Source organism: Hyperolius riggenbachi, chromosome 8 (assembly GCF_040937935.1).
Source record: "Hyperolius riggenbachi isolate aHypRig1 chromosome 8, aHypRig1.pri, whole genome shotgun sequence".
Taxonomy (NCBI): domain Eukaryota; kingdom Metazoa; phylum Chordata; class Amphibia; order Anura; family Hyperoliidae; genus Hyperolius; species Hyperolius riggenbachi.
This window is the reverse complement of record NC_090653.1, coordinates 178,291,758-178,310,724: the sequence shown is the minus strand read 5'-3', so window position 1 is coordinate 178,310,724 and position 18,967 is coordinate 178,291,758. Positions and strand designations below refer to the sequence as shown.

At 45.7% G+C, this 18,967-nt stretch overlaps 1 protein-coding gene across 2 annotated transcripts in view; it reads left to right on the top strand.

Moving 5' to 3' along the window:
* NHSL2 (NHS like 2) overlaps nucleotides 1–18,967 on the top strand; it is a 593,959-nt gene that overhangs the window by 528,661 nt on the left and 46,331 nt on the right. For both annotated transcript variants that reach the window (XM_068247787.1, XM_068247788.1), the window contains exon 6: nucleotides 10,382–12,667. In XM_068247787.1, the coding sequence (XP_068103888.1) occupies nucleotides 10,382–12,667 (2,286 nt within the window). The remainder of the gene's footprint in view (nucleotides 1–10,381; nucleotides 12,668–18,967) is intronic.

Here is an 18,967-nt window from a genome sequence, read left to right as displayed (position 1 = left end):
GCATAGTGGGGGGGCTGCAACCTGCCCTGGTGTATACATTACAAAGCGTATTATACGCTTCCTATGCAGTGATCGAGGGGTTAACAACCCGCCGGCGGGATGACGTCATGGGTGGGTGGAGCCTATTGCCGGCGGATGCGTGCGCATCCCAGCGTGCAATCCCCGGCCAGCTAACACATAACGAGCCGCCGCTGATGGGCTGACTGCGGTCGTTTAGACTGAAGGTGGTCGTTATGTGGTTAAAAAAAAAAAAGCAAACAGAGAAGCTTCCCCATATTAGAGCATTGGATTTGGTAAAGTCTTAAGCCAATGTGTTCTAAGACACAAGTAAGCTTTAGGTTAGCAGAAATAGTTGCATGGCCACCTAGCTTTTCATCCTTCCCAGGCCAGCTAGGCTGGCTTCAGCCTGTAGTGTTTGTGGTATAGTGGTGAGCATAGCTGCCCTCCAAGCAGTTGACCTGTGTTCGATTCCTGGCCAATGTATGTGAGCGTGCTTTTGACATCCTACAAATCCCTGGAAGACAAGATCCTACGAAGGAGGAGGAGGAGGGAGGAAGGGAGGAGGTTAGGCCTGCAATTCAACATTCAATGTGATTTCTGACCTTAAAACAGTGGTTTGCGACAAATCTAGGTTTTTTATTGAGACTTTTGACATCTATCCCACTCAACCATGTCTCTGTCCAGGTATTAGACTGATTGAAACATCTTTTCCATCATTTTTCTGGCCACCATAATTTTATTTACATTTCCAAGTTCGCCTCTCCATTGAAGTCTATTGCGGTTCGCGAAAGTTCGCATGAACCGAACTTTCGCTTTAGGTTCACAAACCGAAAATCGGAGGTTCGGCCCATCTCTACTCAGATACCCCGATCATGGATTCTAGTAAATCCGACCATAGCAATATCGAAATCCAGATATGCCATGATCGTGATCCAGATTTGAAACGGACTTCCGAATTCAATGCAGATTTTAGCTGTGATTACCATTAGAATGGCCGTGATCATCGATTATTATTTTATTTATTATTATTATTTTTAGTATTTATATAGCACCGACATCTTCTGCAGCGCTGTACATAGTATATATTGTCTTGTCACTAACTGTCCCTCAGAGGAGCTCACAATCTAGTCCCTACCATAGTCATATGTCCTATGTGTATGTATCGTGTAGTGTATGTGTTGTAGTCTAGGACCAATTTAGGGGGAAGCCAATTAACGTAATTGTATGTTTTCAGGATATGGGAGGAAACCGGAGTGCCCAGAGGAAACCCACACAGACACGGGGAGAACATACAAACTCCTTGCAGATGTTGACATGGCTGGGATTTGAACCAGGGACCCAGCGCTGCAAAGCGAAAGCGCTAACCACTACGCCACCGTGCTGCCCAAGACTTTAGACTTTAACATTAATAGAAAAGCCCCCATACATGCTACAATCACAAAAAAATGCATGGATTATAAAAGTGAGAAGAGGCTACAACTTAAAGCAAAAAAAATAATCAAAAATAACTTTTAGTTTTTGCGAAAATCGATTTTAAAGTTAAATTAACACTTTCCATGCGGCTATTAATTGGTAATATAACTGGTTTTATTCATATACATACACTTTAAGCAATCACAGAGTCCCTAGCAAACTGCAACCATGCAGGCAGGTGATGAGTCCCTATGGCACTTGGCGGTGGTACCACTGGTGGCGGATGAGTGGACGACACCACAAAAACACCCAGAGAGGTTTTTGTAATTTTTTTTTTTTTTGCAGCTATAGCATTGAATGACATGGAAGCAGAGTTGTTCGTGGACCGTCAGTGAGAACACAGACTGCTGTCGTTAAAGAGTAACTGTCAGGCTGCAGAAGCTAATTTAAACCTCTATTCTCCTGTGTTAAACAGTTTAGACAGAAGCCAAAAAGACATTACTAAAGATAAAAATCTCTCTTACATTTAATGTGTGCTTATCACCAAAGCTAAGCTCCTAATGAGGACGCAAGCCGCATTCCATACTGCAAAGCATTCTGGGGCCCTCCCCTCGGCTGCTAAGCAGAAGACGGGATCAAGTTTCAGCAGCTTCTAAACTCACAGCACAGATAAATCTCCGGGAAGAGTTACTCTGCAGGAGTCCGCTATTGTTCCTAGCCACATGGCTCATTAATATTCACTGCACACTGTGTTATTCTGTACGAGCTGTTCTGTGATCAGAAGCAGGCAGGACATGACGACACATTTGGCTTCACAAACATGGAGCCTGCCATGAGCTGTCAGGAGCATCATTCTCTGCATATACTATATAAAAATTCTGTGAAATCCAAACGTGGACAGTGAAATGCATATGTAATGTAAGTACAGCCAATCTTTAGCTACTGATATATGTGTTTATTTTCTCTGAGACCTTATACCTAACAGCTCCTCTTTATAGACAACATCGGAGGCAGCAGCAGGAGGACTAAGCAGCACTCTGTGGCAGCACAGAAGACTATGGCACCTCACTGGTGGCATCACAGCACAATAATTGTGTCTAAAAAATGTAACCATTTGTGGACCTTGTCGTGGGTACACAGACTTTAGTAGTAAAAAATACATCATCAGTGGAAGCAGGAGGAGGAGGACTAAGCACTCAGCAGCAGCACAGAAGGGCATGGCACCTCACTGGTGGCACCACAGCATGTTAATTGTGCCCAAAAATGTTAACCATCCGTGGACCCTGGCGGTGGGTACACAGACTTTAGTAGTAAACATTAAACAATATATCATTAGTGGAAGCAGAAGGAGGAGGAGGAGGACTAAGCAGTCAGCGGCAGCACAGAAGACCATGGCACCTCACTGGTGGTACCGCAGCATGATAATTCTGCCCAAAAAATGTAAGCTTCCGTTGACCCCGGCAGTGGGAACACAGACTGCAGTAGGGAAAATGCCGCAGCAGGAGGAGCAGCGTGTGTCAACAGCAGCAGCATATGAAGCCATGGGACATGACGGGTGGCACCACAGCAAAAAATTAAATGAACCAGGCCAATTAGGAGTACTAGGTTCTAACTTGCATTGGAAAGGCAGGCATAATTAAAATTACAAGCCATTTCATGTCCCCCTGTCATTGACAGCAGAGGCCAGGAACTTACCTTCGCCCTGCCCAGCAGGCAAACCAGGGGCACCCACTCACAGATGGATGCCCATGCCCGGCTCACCATCTTATTTCCCTGCAGGAAGGGAGCCAAGACCAGGCACACTTGCTGCATGTGTGTCCACTGAACTGCAGAGATCACCTTCAGGTTGGTGGAGCCGTAGTCGTAGACGTTTTCCTCACAAATGTACCTGCAAAGAGCCATCCTGTGCTGCCACAGCTGCTTCAACATCGCCAGGGTCGAGTTCCAATGAGTTGGGACATCTATGATTAGGCGGTGTGATGGCAGGCCCTCGACCTGCTGGTCCATCCCCAGGTAGGTGTGCAAGAAGCACTGCACCACCAAATTGAGGACGTGAGCTAAGCAGGGTGCCCCCTCTGCACTGCAGCCACAAGGTTGGACCCATTATCGGATGCCACTTAACCGACTTTGAGACCTCTGGGCATCACCCATCTCTGCACCTTCTCCCTGAAGTCGGCCAGGATGTGGGTGGCCGTCAGTTTCTCCTTTCCCAGGCTGACTCATTTCCGCAGCTCTTGGCAGTGGCGATGTTTTGCGCTGCTGCTGAGGCTGGCTTGCTTGCGGGGCGTGGAGGGAATGGGATCAGAGGAACGTGCTGCATTCGTCCTGATCCCCCGTGGTAGCACCACCAGCTGGCCTGCTGCTGTTCCAGCAGCTGCTGCTTTTACCCCCTTCCACCACTGTCACCCAGTGCGTGGTAATGGACAGGTAGAGGCCTGTCCCAAATTGGCTGCTCCATAAGTCCGTGGTGATATGGTCCCGCTCGCCCATGACGTGGTCGAGCAAACGGGCCACGTTTCCCACCACAAACTCGTGCAGAACTGGGATTGCCGTCCTTGCAAAGTAGTGGCAGCTGGGGATCCACCACTCTGGGATCCCAAACTAGAGCAGCATGTGCATATCACTGCACCAGGGAGTATGGAAGGAGCTGTGAACACATGACCCAGGCCAACAAGCCGTTCAACTTCTGGATGCGCCTGTGACAAGCCGTTCAACTTCTGGATGCGCCTGTGACCAGGTGGAAGAGGCTTGGTCAAACCTTGAAAGCTGTCACTCAGCAGGGTCTTCCGATGTCCTGCAGGGGAAGCTGAGGAAGGAGCAGAGGAGGTCAATGAGGACTGCCTCACCAGCCTCAATGTCTGTGACATGAGCTGCCAAGGGAGCACCGGAGGGAGAAGTGCGTTTTCGTGCTGCTGCGGCGGCTTGACATCCATGAGGGAGGGATGATTCTGCTGCTGCTACTGCTGCTGATGCTCCTGAATGCTGCGCGGTGGGTCTCCTGCTCTGACCACGCCCTTCCTGGTCCTTCAGCTTCTTAAACTCTGCAAAATCATTACAGTGATGGCTCTTTAGGTGGGCCAGGAGGAATAAGGTACCCATTTTGGCCGCGTTGCATCCACGGCTCAAGGTTTTTTTGCAGGAGTTACACACTGCATAGCTTACATCCAGGGTGGACACATGGAAAAAATTCCATATTGGGTTCTGCTCACAGTGGAGGTCTGGGAACAAGCTCCACCACCATCATCTCCACCACCGGCTCTACCTGCCTTTCCTGAATGACCACACGGCGACCCAAGTTGCTGAACATGGTTGCCAACAGTGTCTGCTGTGCTGCTGATGGACGCCTCTCTGCTGCATCCCCTACAGCTGAACGCCCTCTCCCTGGCCCTCTCCCTGGTGGTGAACTATTCCCAGACGCGGCGGCGGCAATAGCACTCCCTCTCCTGCTGCGGCCCCTGGCAGACATTCTTTATGCACAATATTTGAAGGTGGAAAGTGTGCTGCTTTTTACTGCCAATAATATGTGTTTGGGGACAGATAGACTATAACAGAGGGCTTTATTTCTTGTTTTTTTTTTTAAACAGACAGAAAAGAAAAATAGAACAAAAAATGTGCAGACGGCGCAAATACTCAATACAGTAATAGAGCAGTAAAATGAGTGAACACCTGCCGGTCTGCACTATACGCAGCAAAGTAACTGCACGCTGGCACACTACAATGTCACTGACTACACTGAGTGACTACAAGTAACTTTAGTAGATCACTGGCTGGTTAGCTTTAATTTTTTTTTTAAACAGACCGAGAATAACAATAAAACAAAAAATGCGCAGATGACGCAAATACTCAATACAGTAATAGAGCAGTAAAATAAGTGAACACCTGCCTGCCTGCACTACGCGGAGCAAAGTAACTGCACGCTGGCATATTGCAATGTCACTGACTACACTGAGAGACTACATATAATACGGTGACCATACGTCCCGCTTTACCTGGGACGCGTCCCGCCTTCGGGGGGCGCTGTCCCAGGCTGCATGAGGTCCCGGGAAACGTCCCGCTTTTAGCAGCGGGACGTCCCGGCCTCGGGACTCTGGCCACCGTACAGTGAACTAGCCGCAGCGTCTACTAGATGCTGCGCTAGTTCATTCCCCGCAGCCCCACTCCAGCCTGCATTGTCCTCCTCCGGCAGGCGCAAGCAGAGCAGGGCTACGGGAAGATGGCGTCCGGAGGCGGAGCCCTATACTGGAGACTATTTGTCTCCAGTACAGGGCTCCGCCTCCGGACGCCATCTTGCCGTAGCCCTGCTCTGCCTGTGAGAGGCTGAGCGGGAGATTGAAGATAGTCCAGGCCAGGGGGAGCTGCACACACCAGAGGCACAAGAGGCCGGCTGCGTGAGGGGACGTCTTCTGCCAGGTGAGTAAATGCTTTTTCTTGCAGGTGAAGTTTTTGCCCGCAGTGCGTTTATCTTGTACTGACATGTTTGCCCGCAGTGCGTTTATCTTGTACTGACATGTTTGCCCCCATTGCGTTTATCTTGTACTGACATGTTTGCCCGCAGTGCGTTTATCTTGTACTGACATGTTTGCCCCCATTGCGTTTATCTTGTACTGACATGTTTGCCCGCAGTGCGTTTATCCTGTACTGACATGTTTGCCCCCTTTGCGTTTATCTTGTACTGACATGTTTGCCCGCAGTGCGTTTATCTTGTACTGACATGTTTGCCCCCATTGCGTTTATCTTGTACTGACATGTTTGCCCGCAGTGCGTTTATCTTGTACTGACATGTTTGCCCGCAGTGCGTTTATCTTGTACTGACATGTTTGCCCGCAGTGCATTTATCTTGTACTGACATGTTTGCCCGCAGTGCGTTTATCTTGTACTGACATGTATGCCCGCAGTGCATTTATCTTGTACTGACATGTATGCCCGCAGTGCATTTATCTTGTACTGACATGTTTGCCCGCAGTGCATTTATCTTGTACTGACATGTTTGCCCGCAGTGCGTTTATCTTGTACTGACATGTTTGCCCGCAGTGCGTTTATCTTGTACTGACATGTATGCCCGCAGTGCATTTATCTTGTACTGACATGTTTGCCCGCAGTGCGTTTATCTTGTACTGACATGTTTGCCCGCAGTGCGTTTATCTTGTACTGACATGTTTGCCCGCAGTGCGTTTATTTTGTACTGACATGTTTGCCCGCAGTGCGTTTATTTTGTGCTGAAATGTTGCCCACAATGCGTTTATTTTGTGCTGAAATGTTGCCCATTGCGTTTATTTTGTGGTGTCTGGGGTAACTGTTGCTGCATTTATTATTTAATGGTCATAGTTGGCTGTGTTTGCTGCTTTGGGGTTATGGCATACTATTAAATAGCATCACACAGTTTCTGCACACCTATTATGTGAATCCACGTTTGACCACAACACGGCATTAACACTGCTTTCTTATGCCTTGCTGTTGCATCATTACGTTAGCTCCGCCCATAGAATGTCATGGTCACGCCCATTTTTCACACGCGCTGCAGACACCACATTTTTCGGCGCGGCGCGCCCCCCTATTTTTCGATGCGGCGCCCCCCCCCAAATCCCCCCGTCCCAGGTTGAGCCTACAAAAATCTGGTCACTCTACATATATCTTCAGTAGATCACTGGCTAGTTAGCTTTATTTTTTTTTAAACAGACAGAAAACAACAATAAAACAAAAAATGTGCAGACGGCGCAAATACTCAATACAGTAATAGAGCAGTAAAATGAGTGAACACCTGCCGGTCTGCACTATACGCAGCAAAGTAACTGCACGCTGGCACACTACAATGTCACTGACTACACTGAGTGACTACAAGTAACTTCAGTAGATCACTGGCTGGTTAGCTTTATTTATTTATTTTTAAACAGACATAAAAGAAAAAAAAACAGTGTGCAGAGGGCACAAATACTTAATACAGGAATAGAGCAGTAGAATGAGTGAACACCTCCTGCCTGCCTGCACTACGCACAGCAAAGTAACTGCACGCTGGCAGAACCGGGACAAGGTCCTCCAGCACCCAAGGCTGAGACATCAAAGTGCGCCCCTCGATCCCTCCCACCCTAGCCATCACACACTGATTGCTATTAGACTAAGAGGTGCCACAGGGCCCACAACCTCCCCAACACCTTAATATCTAGTTATCTGGCTTGCAGTCACTGCTATGTATCCCCTTTTCTTATTTCTTTCTGCTTCAAACACAATTAGGAATGACAGCTGAATGAATTGTGCGCCCCCTCCTACACTGCGCCCTGAGGCTGGAGCCTCTCCAGCCTATGCCTCGGCCCGGCCCTGCACGCTGGCACAGTACAATGCCACTGACTTCACTGAGTGACTACAACTAGCTTAAGTAGATCACCACTGGCTGGCTAGCTAAATATACAAGTATTAAATACAGTAATAGAGCACTAAAATCAGTGAACCTTCCTGCCTGCAGCCCTGCACTAAACTGCACAGCACAGTACACTGTCTGTCATGACTACACTGACTACAACTTCAGTAAATTACTGTCTGCCTAGCTAAATACAGGTATCAAATACAATAAGAGAGCAATCACATGAGTTAAAAAGCTGGTTTTGTTTAACCAAAAAAGCCCTTGCTTTGCAACAAATGGCCTGGAGATGCTCTCAGTGCCACAGTCTAGCAAGGACAGCACTCTCAAGATGGCCGCCGCTTTATATACAGGAGGGGAGGGCAGAGCTCCACTCCTATGATTGGTTGGCTAGGGCCTACGGTGGGGGCCTCTGATTGGCCCAGGGACGTAATTTCCCCCAGTCACCGAATCCGCTTAACAATGGCCGAATCCGTGATTGAAACCGTGATCGCAGCACGATCACGGAATTTCAATCACGATGTCGGATAGTGAAAAAATGATTGTGAATCACGGCTATGCCGTAATCACAAGGTCAGGACGAGCACCACTGTCTAATATTGCAATACTCTTGTAGGCCCACAGTGTTAACCCAACATGCTTAACAACATAAAAAAACCTCAATATGAGGGATACTAGTAACCAATACTATTTGCAGATGCCTGCAGCAAAACATTTAGGGGAAATTGCCCATAGGATAAGATCCAAGGCAATATCAATTCCGCTTAGTCCTCCAGCAGACAAATACACATGTTTTTTAAGATGAATGCAGAGTTTCTAATGAACTAGCATAAATTAAAAATCAGCATGTAGTAAATCCAACCATCTCGTGGTTGTGCGGCCACCCAAACAGAAACAAAATCCCAGCAGTGCAGATAGACCATCCGGTTAGTAAGACAGCACAAACCTCGCAACTGTTCCAGTCTTTGCAAAGGGCCCTTAGTGGCCAGCCAGTCTGATGCCTCTTGTGGAGTAGAGAAAAACAGTACCTTATTACCATCAACGACTCGTAAGCGGGCAGGATAAGCCATGGAGTATTTAAATTATTTTGCCTTCAACTGTCTCTTGGCCTCAAAGTATGCTCAAATCTTTTGTAATTCCACTGAGAAATCAGGGAAGATACTCAATGCTACATTTTCAAACTGTATGGTTTGCTTTTCCTGGCCAGTTCAATATGTTATCTCAATCTTTACAATTAAGAAGACGAGCCAAGAAGGGACGGGGGGAGCCCCCGGTGGCAATGGCGATGCCGGGACCCGGTAAATCTGCTCTACAGCATAAGCTTGTAAGAAATTCTCCCGTCAAATTTCTTTGACCAGCCAGTCCTCTATGAAAGCTGAGGGGTCTCTTCCCTCAGTCCGCTCAGGTAATCCCAGGATTCTTATGTTATTTCAATGTGATCTGTTTTCCAAATCATCAGCTTTCTGCCATCAGAATTCCACCTTTTTAGTCAGCGTGGCATAGCTGCCAGGCAATGGGTTAGCTATATCTTCCAGATCTGAAATTCTGCATTCTGTTTCTGTAACCTTTGATCTGATATTCTGAAGGTCCTATATCTATTTTCACTTCTTCCAGTTTTCCTGTGAGGTCTGATCTCAAGAGTGTAATGGCACCTAATAACTGATCAGCAACTTGTTTCAGTGTGGGCTCTGCCTCATCTGTAGCACTGTCCTGCTCACGGCCCTCCTCACCATCGCTATCTGGGGCAGAATCTGCATCCCACTCAGTCCCAGCCATCTTGGGCCTAGTAGAGGAAGACGGCCTACGCGCCCCGGGCTCAGTATCCTGCAGCTTCTGCTGTCCTCGTTCCCCCTCTCTGGCTCTACTCAAATGCCCCTGCTTACTTGTGGATCTCGGGGGTAGATATTGCTCACCCTCTGAAGCTGTTTGTCTGGAATCGGTACAGTAATCGCACCCCTTTCAGCCTTGTGGGTGTCATCTTGGCCTTGCACGCAGATGAACTACTTTAGTTTGTTAGCTGTCTGCCTCGAATTCATGGCCGCGGGGTTCGTTGCCATCAGCAGACTTTCTGCAGCTGAGCTAGGTGGGTGAAATTCTCTCTGCAGGATGCTGTGTAGTTGGTCTCAGAGCTGGAGCTCTCTTACATGCGTGTGCCTCTCTTGACTTCCAGCACCGCCCCCCATATCTCTTTAATGTCTCTTCTGTTTCTGGCTAAACCATTGTCATCTGAAATATCTGACTGCAGAGTGAGAACAAACCTTACCAACTTGGCTGGGTTTAGTAAAAGTCAGGGATTTGTGTAGATATCAGTTAGGGTACAAGATATACATTTGATTGGTGGTTATTACTTGAACAATGAGGTGCAAATAATTCTACTGGCTGAAGAAACAGGACAGGTGATGTATGTGACACAAATGTAGGTGGTTTATACTCCACAGATAGCATGCTTACATCTCAAAAATGTTCTGGGTGTTTGTGTGAAGATGTTCATATTAATTTTTAACATTGCTATGCCTATATGTGTGAGTCATAAAGAAGATCTCGTGTAGGGTGATTTTTTTAATGTAGAATGGCATTTATTAATATTAAAGCTTTCCATTTATTTCTTTATTTCAGGAAATGTCAATGGCATGACAAACCGTGAACAACCCCCAGAACCCCCTGATTCTCCTCCTGCTAAAACAGAATCCTCCCATGGGAGACATCCTGGAGGGAGAGCTGCAACACCTCATCCTCAGCAGTTGCCATTAAAAAAGACGTTCAGTGATATTGGCCATATATTACAGCCATCAAATAGTATGGACATTACAAGTATGATATTTTCTCAGCCCCCATGCATTGGGGCCAATGACTCTGGAACATCTAGCAAGCAAGGGAATTCATACAACTACATGACTCCTTCTAGTCCAGTAAAATGCCAGCAGATACCTGTTACAGAGTCAACAAAAATCTCTGTTATACCCATGGCATCACCATTAATTTGTAGAGGTGGAGGTTCTTTCAAGATAAGAAAAGACAATATGGGAAGGGGCAGTGGAGGTAACATTTGTTCAAGTGCAACTCTACCAGGGCATGGTATTGATCAAACAAAAGAAGAAAGGTACAAAGTTGTTTCCTGTTCTAGTCAGCCAGGAACAAATTATCTGAACAATTCTTCAGCAATACTAGCATCTCCCAATGAATGCATATTCCGAGAAAGATCACTGTCGATGCCTACAGAATCAGGATCCCTGTCATCAGTGGATATTGTCTATACAGATAAAAGGAGAGGAAGTGGGGATTATGCTCTAAACTACCCTAGTGGAAGCTCTGAGGAGAGCACAAGTACAGAGAATGTGTCTGTCATAACTGACCAAGACAAGCAGGAACGCAGAAGATCTCGCAGTATCTCTCTGAGAAAGCCAAAGAAAAAGCCTTCACCTCCTGCACGCAGTGTCTCTCTTATTAAAGATACATCCACTCAGAAATTGAAGCCAGTAACCACTATGCCAAAGGATCAAAGACCTAAAAGCCTCTGTATTGCATTTGATAGTCAAGGACATAGTTATGTTCAGACTTCAATGCAGGGTAATGTCACTTTACCATCATCAAAAAGCATGCTTTTTACTCAGAACTGGAACGCTAATGATTACAAATCCAATGATTTCCATAGGACAATATCAGGCCCCAGTTCAGCAACGAATACCACTGTGAGAGAGCCCAAAATAATACAGGGAAGTTTTGAATCACTAACCTCTCTGTCAAATTCAAGAGCCACAACTCCATCCCAAGTTTCTATAGAGGCAGACTCAAAGATGTCTTCACCTGGGAAACATCCCACTTTTATGTCCCCATCCAGTGGTTACTCAAGCCAGTCAGAAACTCCAACTACAGTTCCAACATCATTGATTCTAGGGCACTCTCCTTATCAAAGTCACAAGGTAAGACCTATAGTGCCTGAAAGAAAATCCTCACTTCCAGCTGTGTCACCCATTGATAGAAATTCTAATGATCGTCAGTCAATGGATTTACCACTCACTCCACCCACACATATCGATCTCACTGGTGCAAGAAAATATTCAAAGAGTAAATTGAGAACCAACAGAAACCATTCAGATTCCACTTTTACGAATAAAAATCAAAATCAAAAGACAAGCCCTGTGCAGCCAATAATGCCAATGGTCACTCAGTCAGATCTCCGATCTATCCGTCTGAGATCAGTGAGCAAATCTGAAACAGAAGATAACTTTGATATTGCAGAGCACCTTGATGAACTCACTGATGAGGCATTTCCTTTGCCAGAAAAAAAGACAAAACCTCCAGTTGCGGAAAAGCCTCCAATGTCACGAAGACCAAACAGCCATTTTTATAGAACATCTTCAGTCACACCAGAATCCCCTGTGATGTCACCCACTTCTCCTGGAAAATATATTCGAGACCAAGCATCCCCCCAAGATGCATACATGGTACTTGGAACTATCCGGCACAAGAAGAGTTATGACTATGAAACTCGTATTGAGACACCTCCATCCTTCGACTCCTCTCCACCATCTGAAAATTATTTCCAATCACACCAGTCAGGCAGCAGAAGCTTCTCACAGAGCAGTGCTGATGAGGATGACTATTTTAAAGGGAAACAATATCAAGATAAAATATCCCTACAAAATCTGAATTATTTGGATAAAAAGAAAGTAAAAGTTCCACCACCTATTCCAAGAAAGCCTAGCATGTTACATCTGCCAGTTGCTAGCCCACCACCAAACCAAATGGCATCTCCTTCACCTGAACAAAGATTTTCTCCAGTTGTTACTGCAGACTATGGAGCCAGCTCATATCCTGATATCATTGAGTTCCAGAAATATGGTGCAGAAGGAGCCATTCATGGTGCACAACCTGATCTCGTTTCTGTTGATACCCTGCCAGGTAACCAACATTTAAAATACCACTGAATGCCTTATGAGCTTTACATGATGTTAACAGGAACTAGAAGTGAAAGGAATTTGGTGGCTGCAATCTTCATTCCCATATAAACAATGCCAATTGCCTGGCTGTTAATGCTGAGGTTTAAGTTTCTGTTGTTTTTGAGTCACATACCTGCAACACACATGCAGCCAGTGGAGTCAGACCAGAATCAAAGCATCTGATCTGCATTCTGATTCTGGTCCAGTGACTTAAAGTATTAGAGACATCACCATGACAACCAGGCAACTGGCATTGGTTATTAGAGAATGAAGATAGCAGCCTCCATATTCATCACACCTAAGGTTCCCTTTAAAATCAAAATTTGCCTATAATTTTAGGCTTGTATAGAGCTACAATTTCTTTCAGATTGGCTAAGATTATTTTGCATAAACCAATTTATATGATGCTTGAAGAAGTGTATTCATTGAATATTAAAGGACAGCTGAAGTGAGTGGGATATGGAGGTTGCCATATTTATATCATTTTAAGCAATTCCAGTTGCATGGCAGTTCTCCTGACCTCTTTGGCTGCAGTAGTGCCTAAATCACACACCTGAAACAAACATATGACTAATACAGTCAGACTTCAGCCAGAAGCATTTGAACAGCATGCTTGTTCAGGGTCTATAGCTAAAAGTATTAGAGGCAGAGTGATTAGCAAGATAGTTGGGCAATCTGCTTTGTTTAAACGAAAATAAATGTCAGCCTCCATATCCCTCTCTTTTTAGGTTTGCAGTTAGTTAAGGGTGTATGTATGGTTATTTGATTGTTCAGTGGAATTATTGTAATAAGGGATTGTTGAGACTGTATTTATTCTGCCATTTAAAGTAAACCTGAAGATAAAAAGGGCTCCTGGAGGGTATTTACCTCAGGAGGGGGAAGCCTCTGGATAATAGAGAGGCTTTCCCCCATCCTCCTAAGCAGAAGGGATCCATCGCTGGCTCCCCTGAAAGTCCGCTTGTTGGTGTTTGTCACTGGTCCTGTGCAGGCTGCTTTCCCTTAACCCCAAATGAACATAGTCAAGCCCAATTGAGTCCGCTGTACTGTGCAGGCACGAACCGTCTGTGTCTGCACAGTATAGTGGATCCGATCGGGCTCGGCTGTTTCTGCCTGAGCCCGAGCAGAGAGCCTCTAGTGCGCAAATGTGTATATTATTGTTCTGTGCTGTTTGGGGGTGCCAGTGCTGGGACGAGATGGCATGGGGAGAACAAGGAAAGCCTCATTAGGTTCCAGAGGCTTCCTCCTCCCAAGTTAAGTATAAGTTTTTTTTTATTTTTTATATTTTACAGGTTCTGTAAAAGTGGCATTGAGGGGGACAGAGAGGGGTTACTGAGGGACTGTATGTGTGATGTATTGAGAGAGTGAATAGTTTCTGGAGCATAAGTTTGTATTGTTCTCGTGAAATTTACTTTAGTGAAATCTGACCTATAGAGGGGAGGAGGCTTTCGGTACCACTTATCATCAATACATAACAGTATGTATTGCATAACAGTATTAATTATCTAGTATTCTGGTAAATATATCAAATAAGTAGCAAAAAGTCAGGTCACCATGCCACCTATGAGAGATGGACCCTGTTCCCTTTCTTAAGAGTGAATAGATATACTGTACTAGGCAATTACCTGATAGACATATGGGATTTAGATGTGAACCCCGCCACCCCCATTTTATTTCCTTATGGGTAAATTACTTTTAATATATTGGCTTTGTCCCCTTTGTTGTCCTCTTTCTTTCATGATGATGCACTCAAACTGAGCGATGTGATCACTGTGGATATTATTGATAGTTCTATTCAAGTTCAATTGCTCAGGCTGCGCATGGATCTGCAGTGTATGTGCCCCTTGTCAGTATGGACAGCTGGACTTTGCAGCTGCCCCTACGCAGGTAGATGAACTACTTGAAGATACCTTTGGTGACCTTTTCCTTTTATGTTGCATCAGGACTGTACTTATTGTGACACTTAAGGACCCATAGGCAAAATATGGCTGAACTATGTTTACCCTAATGTGATATAGCGGCATTATCTATGGTGCATATTGCATCCTGGATCACTGAATCTACATATGTATAAGCAAATAGTTGTGGATAGCAGCCTGTGATTGGACATGACTTTTGAGCAAAACATATCAACTGCAGAGCAGACACAGACAGCCACAGACACACTGCATGGCCAAGAGGCAGCACCACACACTAAATATCTGAAGGATAACAATTTTATTATGTATGATAACACACTATTAAGTAGAAATATAAAAACATTCATATATTATATCATTTATGCATAATACATTGCTCAAAATCAATGCTACTCCATGGAATAAATTATAATATTGCATAAACTATAACCTCAGATGCTCATGAGTGGGCGCTTATCAGGTGTAGAACTCAGGTTCAATAGTATTGATCAGAAAAGAGTGTAGTTAAAAAGACCATTTAGTGAATATAAGGTGCATGAGAATCAGTACATAACCATATGAACATTACATATCATATACTGTGCAAAAAGGCAAAGTGGCAAAGTGCTGTAGGAAGATGCAACTATGGTAGCAAAAACACATGCATAAGGTGCATAAGCTTCCCCCATATCTCTTGACAAAGTGGCGTGACTGCCGTGATACCGGTGAAGCCGTCCGCTGAGGTTCCCTCCTCCTCTCCACACCCAATCACTCTCCTGCTACTCCTGCCTGGGTATAGTATTGCACCTTAGTGCTTGCCTTATCCATGTGTTTTTGCTATCATAGTTGCCTCTTCCTACAGCACTTTGCTACTTTGGGCTTTATTCACAAAGCATTACCGCATTCGGTAATGCTCAAAACAGCTGATTTTACCAGTCACCTTTCCAAGTTCCAATTCACTAAACCGGTTACCGCACAGAAAATCACAGTTCCCAACTAGTGAGGTAAATGACCGACTTGCGGTCATTACCTCGGGAAATGGCAAGAAATGTCAATTCACAAAGATTTTCACACTTCATTTACCGGCCAAAAGCGTTCAGTAATTCTCTTCAGCCCACAGCAGCCGATAACCTGCTCTCCCCCTGCTGTCTCTGTGCGCTAACTTGACAGACAGCCTTTGGGGAGAGCCAGGCAGCCAATAGGGAGAGCCACACAACCTGCTTCTCACGGTGATTGGATGTGATAGGGATGCCGGTGGGTCGTTCAGTGTATCAAAACAGAACAGCAGAGAATTTTGCGGGAATCCCTGCATCCCTTTAGATGTGCATATTTGTATTGTAGCACAAAGAAGAGTTCCGCCTGATGGCTGCAACACATCTAAAGGGATGACAGTATGCGCATTCGGGATAACCTCCGAGTCACACACACATCTTCCTACCTGCCTGCTGCTACCCTGCTAAAAGGCTGGTAAGTGACACTTACTGACCAGGGCTTAGTGAATTGAGGCATGTTTGTTCGGTAAATTACCGAACTTCTGCCTCATGGGGGAAAACTTTTGTGAATTTGGAAAAAAAAGTGTAAAATACCGCAGGAGGTATTTTTCTGTCCAAAATGACTTTACCCAACTGCCTATTGTGAATAGAGCCCTTTGCCTTTTTGCTGTTGGGATCTCGCCTGTAGCATGTCCTTTTGGTTGCAGTGGAACTGCAACCAGGCAGTTCTGATTTCTCTGCATGCATTCCGTTGTTTAGTGTTGATTGTATTTGCGATAGGTGTCATTGCCATATGCATTCACTCTGCAGTTCATAGCAGCTCAGGATGTTGTCTTGATTCCACCTAAGGCTTGTTGCAGTTGAACTGCAGCCAGATAGATTTGAATTCCCTACATAAATGTTGCTGCATAAAATTGCATGCATTTGTAATGAGAGTCCTTTCCATCTGCAATCAGCCTGCAGGCTTCAATCAGACTAACACAAGATTAAGTTATTACCATTCAGCTGTGTGGGCATTTGCATGCCTGCTCTCATTGGGTGATGTTCATAGAAAGGTCTTCTCCTCCTCTCACACCTTGCCTGACATAGCATTCAGCTTGGTCATAGCTGCCTGCTGGGGTCCATGTTAGAGGGGACGTTGCATTTTAATGTGATGTTAAAGTCGCAACGTGTCTGCATTTAGAGGTAACGCACTGTAAGCAGTGAGTTACCACAACGCAACATTTTTCAATGTGATGTCAACGTCGCACTGTGAATGGCCCATAGGATTATCGTTGCAGTGCGGTAAGCTGCGTTATAAGACTTTATAACGCAGCTCCGCAACATGGCACTGTGAATGCGACCTGAATCGTGAATTACCTTGTCTTGCCCTGCCTTATTTAGCCATGCTTGTGGACATCATTGTCTTTCCATTCCTGCTAGCCTGGACACAGCCATCACTGTGGTGTGATTGGCTAGTGCTCCAACTAGTTCAGATCCTGTGTACATCATCGTCATTCTAGTCTTGCTAGCCTGGACACAGCCAACACTGCTGAGGTGATTGGCTAGCTTTCCAGTTAGTTCAGATCTTGTGGATGTGACTATAGCTGTAGTTGCTATTAGTTACACTCCTTCTTGTTTGTCTTGTTTGTGCCTGTGTAGATGTTTGCTATCACTGGGGCAGTGATTAGGTTGGCAAACATTCCTTCTGTCTGTCTGTCTGTCTGTCCTAGTCTACTCATTGTGTTGGACATCAGATGTTCAGTGATGCGGTCGCACTGAGCAACTATTGTGTCTCATTTAATGTGGTGGTTATCAGACGCTCAGAGCTGAGGTCGCTCTGAGCAACCTTACTCCCTGTCTCTAGTCTACTACTCCTGCGTTGATCTGAGTAGTCTCCTCCACAAGTGCATCCCGCACTATTACCTGATATTACCCAGCCAGATTGTCTTGCTTAGTGGGTTTTGGTAGGTGCTCTTGTCTTCCCGGCCTCAGTCTCATTACCTTTCATGCTGAAGTCCTGTGGGGTAACCGTAGTCGGGTAGGCGTACTGGTCTCCTGTTCACACGGGGGCTTGGCATATAGGTAAAGAACATGGCATTAGATTGGGGTATAGAGGCTGAAAGAAGACAAGAGATCTGCCAGGCCTTTCATTATGACAGGCCGAACACTAAACCATATTATGGAGGATAAGTCTTCTGACACTGTAAGTTATGGTTCTTTTTTCTTTGAGGCTGTATTCACAGTAGGAGATTGTGTTTTAATGCGACGTTAAAGTCGCACCATGTCTGCATTAAGTGGTAACACACTACAAGCAGTGAGTTACCACAACGCAACCTTTTTTAATGCGACTTTAACGTTGCACTGTGAACGGCCCATAGGATTAGCATTGTAGTGCCGTAAGCTGTGTTATAAGACTTTATAACATGCGACCATAACGTCCCACTGTGAATGCAACCTAAAAGATTTGAAAAGCTTGACTGTGCCACTGCCACTGCCAGGCCCAGCACATTCAGTGCCTACCTATTCATTGCACGTGTGTGACAGGCAGCTGCACATTTGTAATACCAATCACTGTTCATGTTTACTGCAGCTGCGTGACAGAAGCACGCAGTGTTATATACCAGTCACTGCACCTGTTCACGGTACCTGTGTGTGTGTGTGACAGCGGCACATTTGTAATACCAATCACTGCATATCTGTTCATGTTTACTGCAGCTGCGTGACAGAAGCATGCAGTGTTATATACCAGTCACTGCACCTGTTCACGGTACCTCTGTGTGTGTGTGACAACTGCACATTTGTAATACCAATCACTGCATACCTGTTCAATTTTACTGCAGCTGTGTGACAGAAGCACACAGTGTTATATACCAGTCACCAGGGCTGCTCATCCGGATTCCGGATATCCGGGAAACCCGGATATCCGAACTTTTTTCAGCTACTGTAACTATGGAGATGATGTCCTGGAGCCAATCAGAGGGCTCCCAGCAGAAGCCCTAGCAACCAATCACAGAGGGGAACCTTGGCCAGCCCCACCTGACCTCATTGAGCCAATCAGAGGCCTCCCAGCCTAAGCCCTGGCACCCAATCACAGAAAGGAACACTGGCCAGCCCCCCTTTATAATAAGGAGGGCTGCCATGATGAGACAGATCATCTTGCTGAATGCTCACTGAGAGACATGCTCCAGTGCTGGTGGCCTAGCATGGGGGCTATACACAGATATTAACCTAAAGCTGTTCAGTGATTAAAGGGATACTGTAGGGGGTCGGGGGAAAATGGGCTGAACTTACCCGGGGCTTCTAATGGTCCCCCGCAGACATCCTGTGTTGGCGCAGCCACTCCCCAATGCTCCGGCCCCGCCTCCGGTTCACTTCTGGAATTTCTGACTTTAA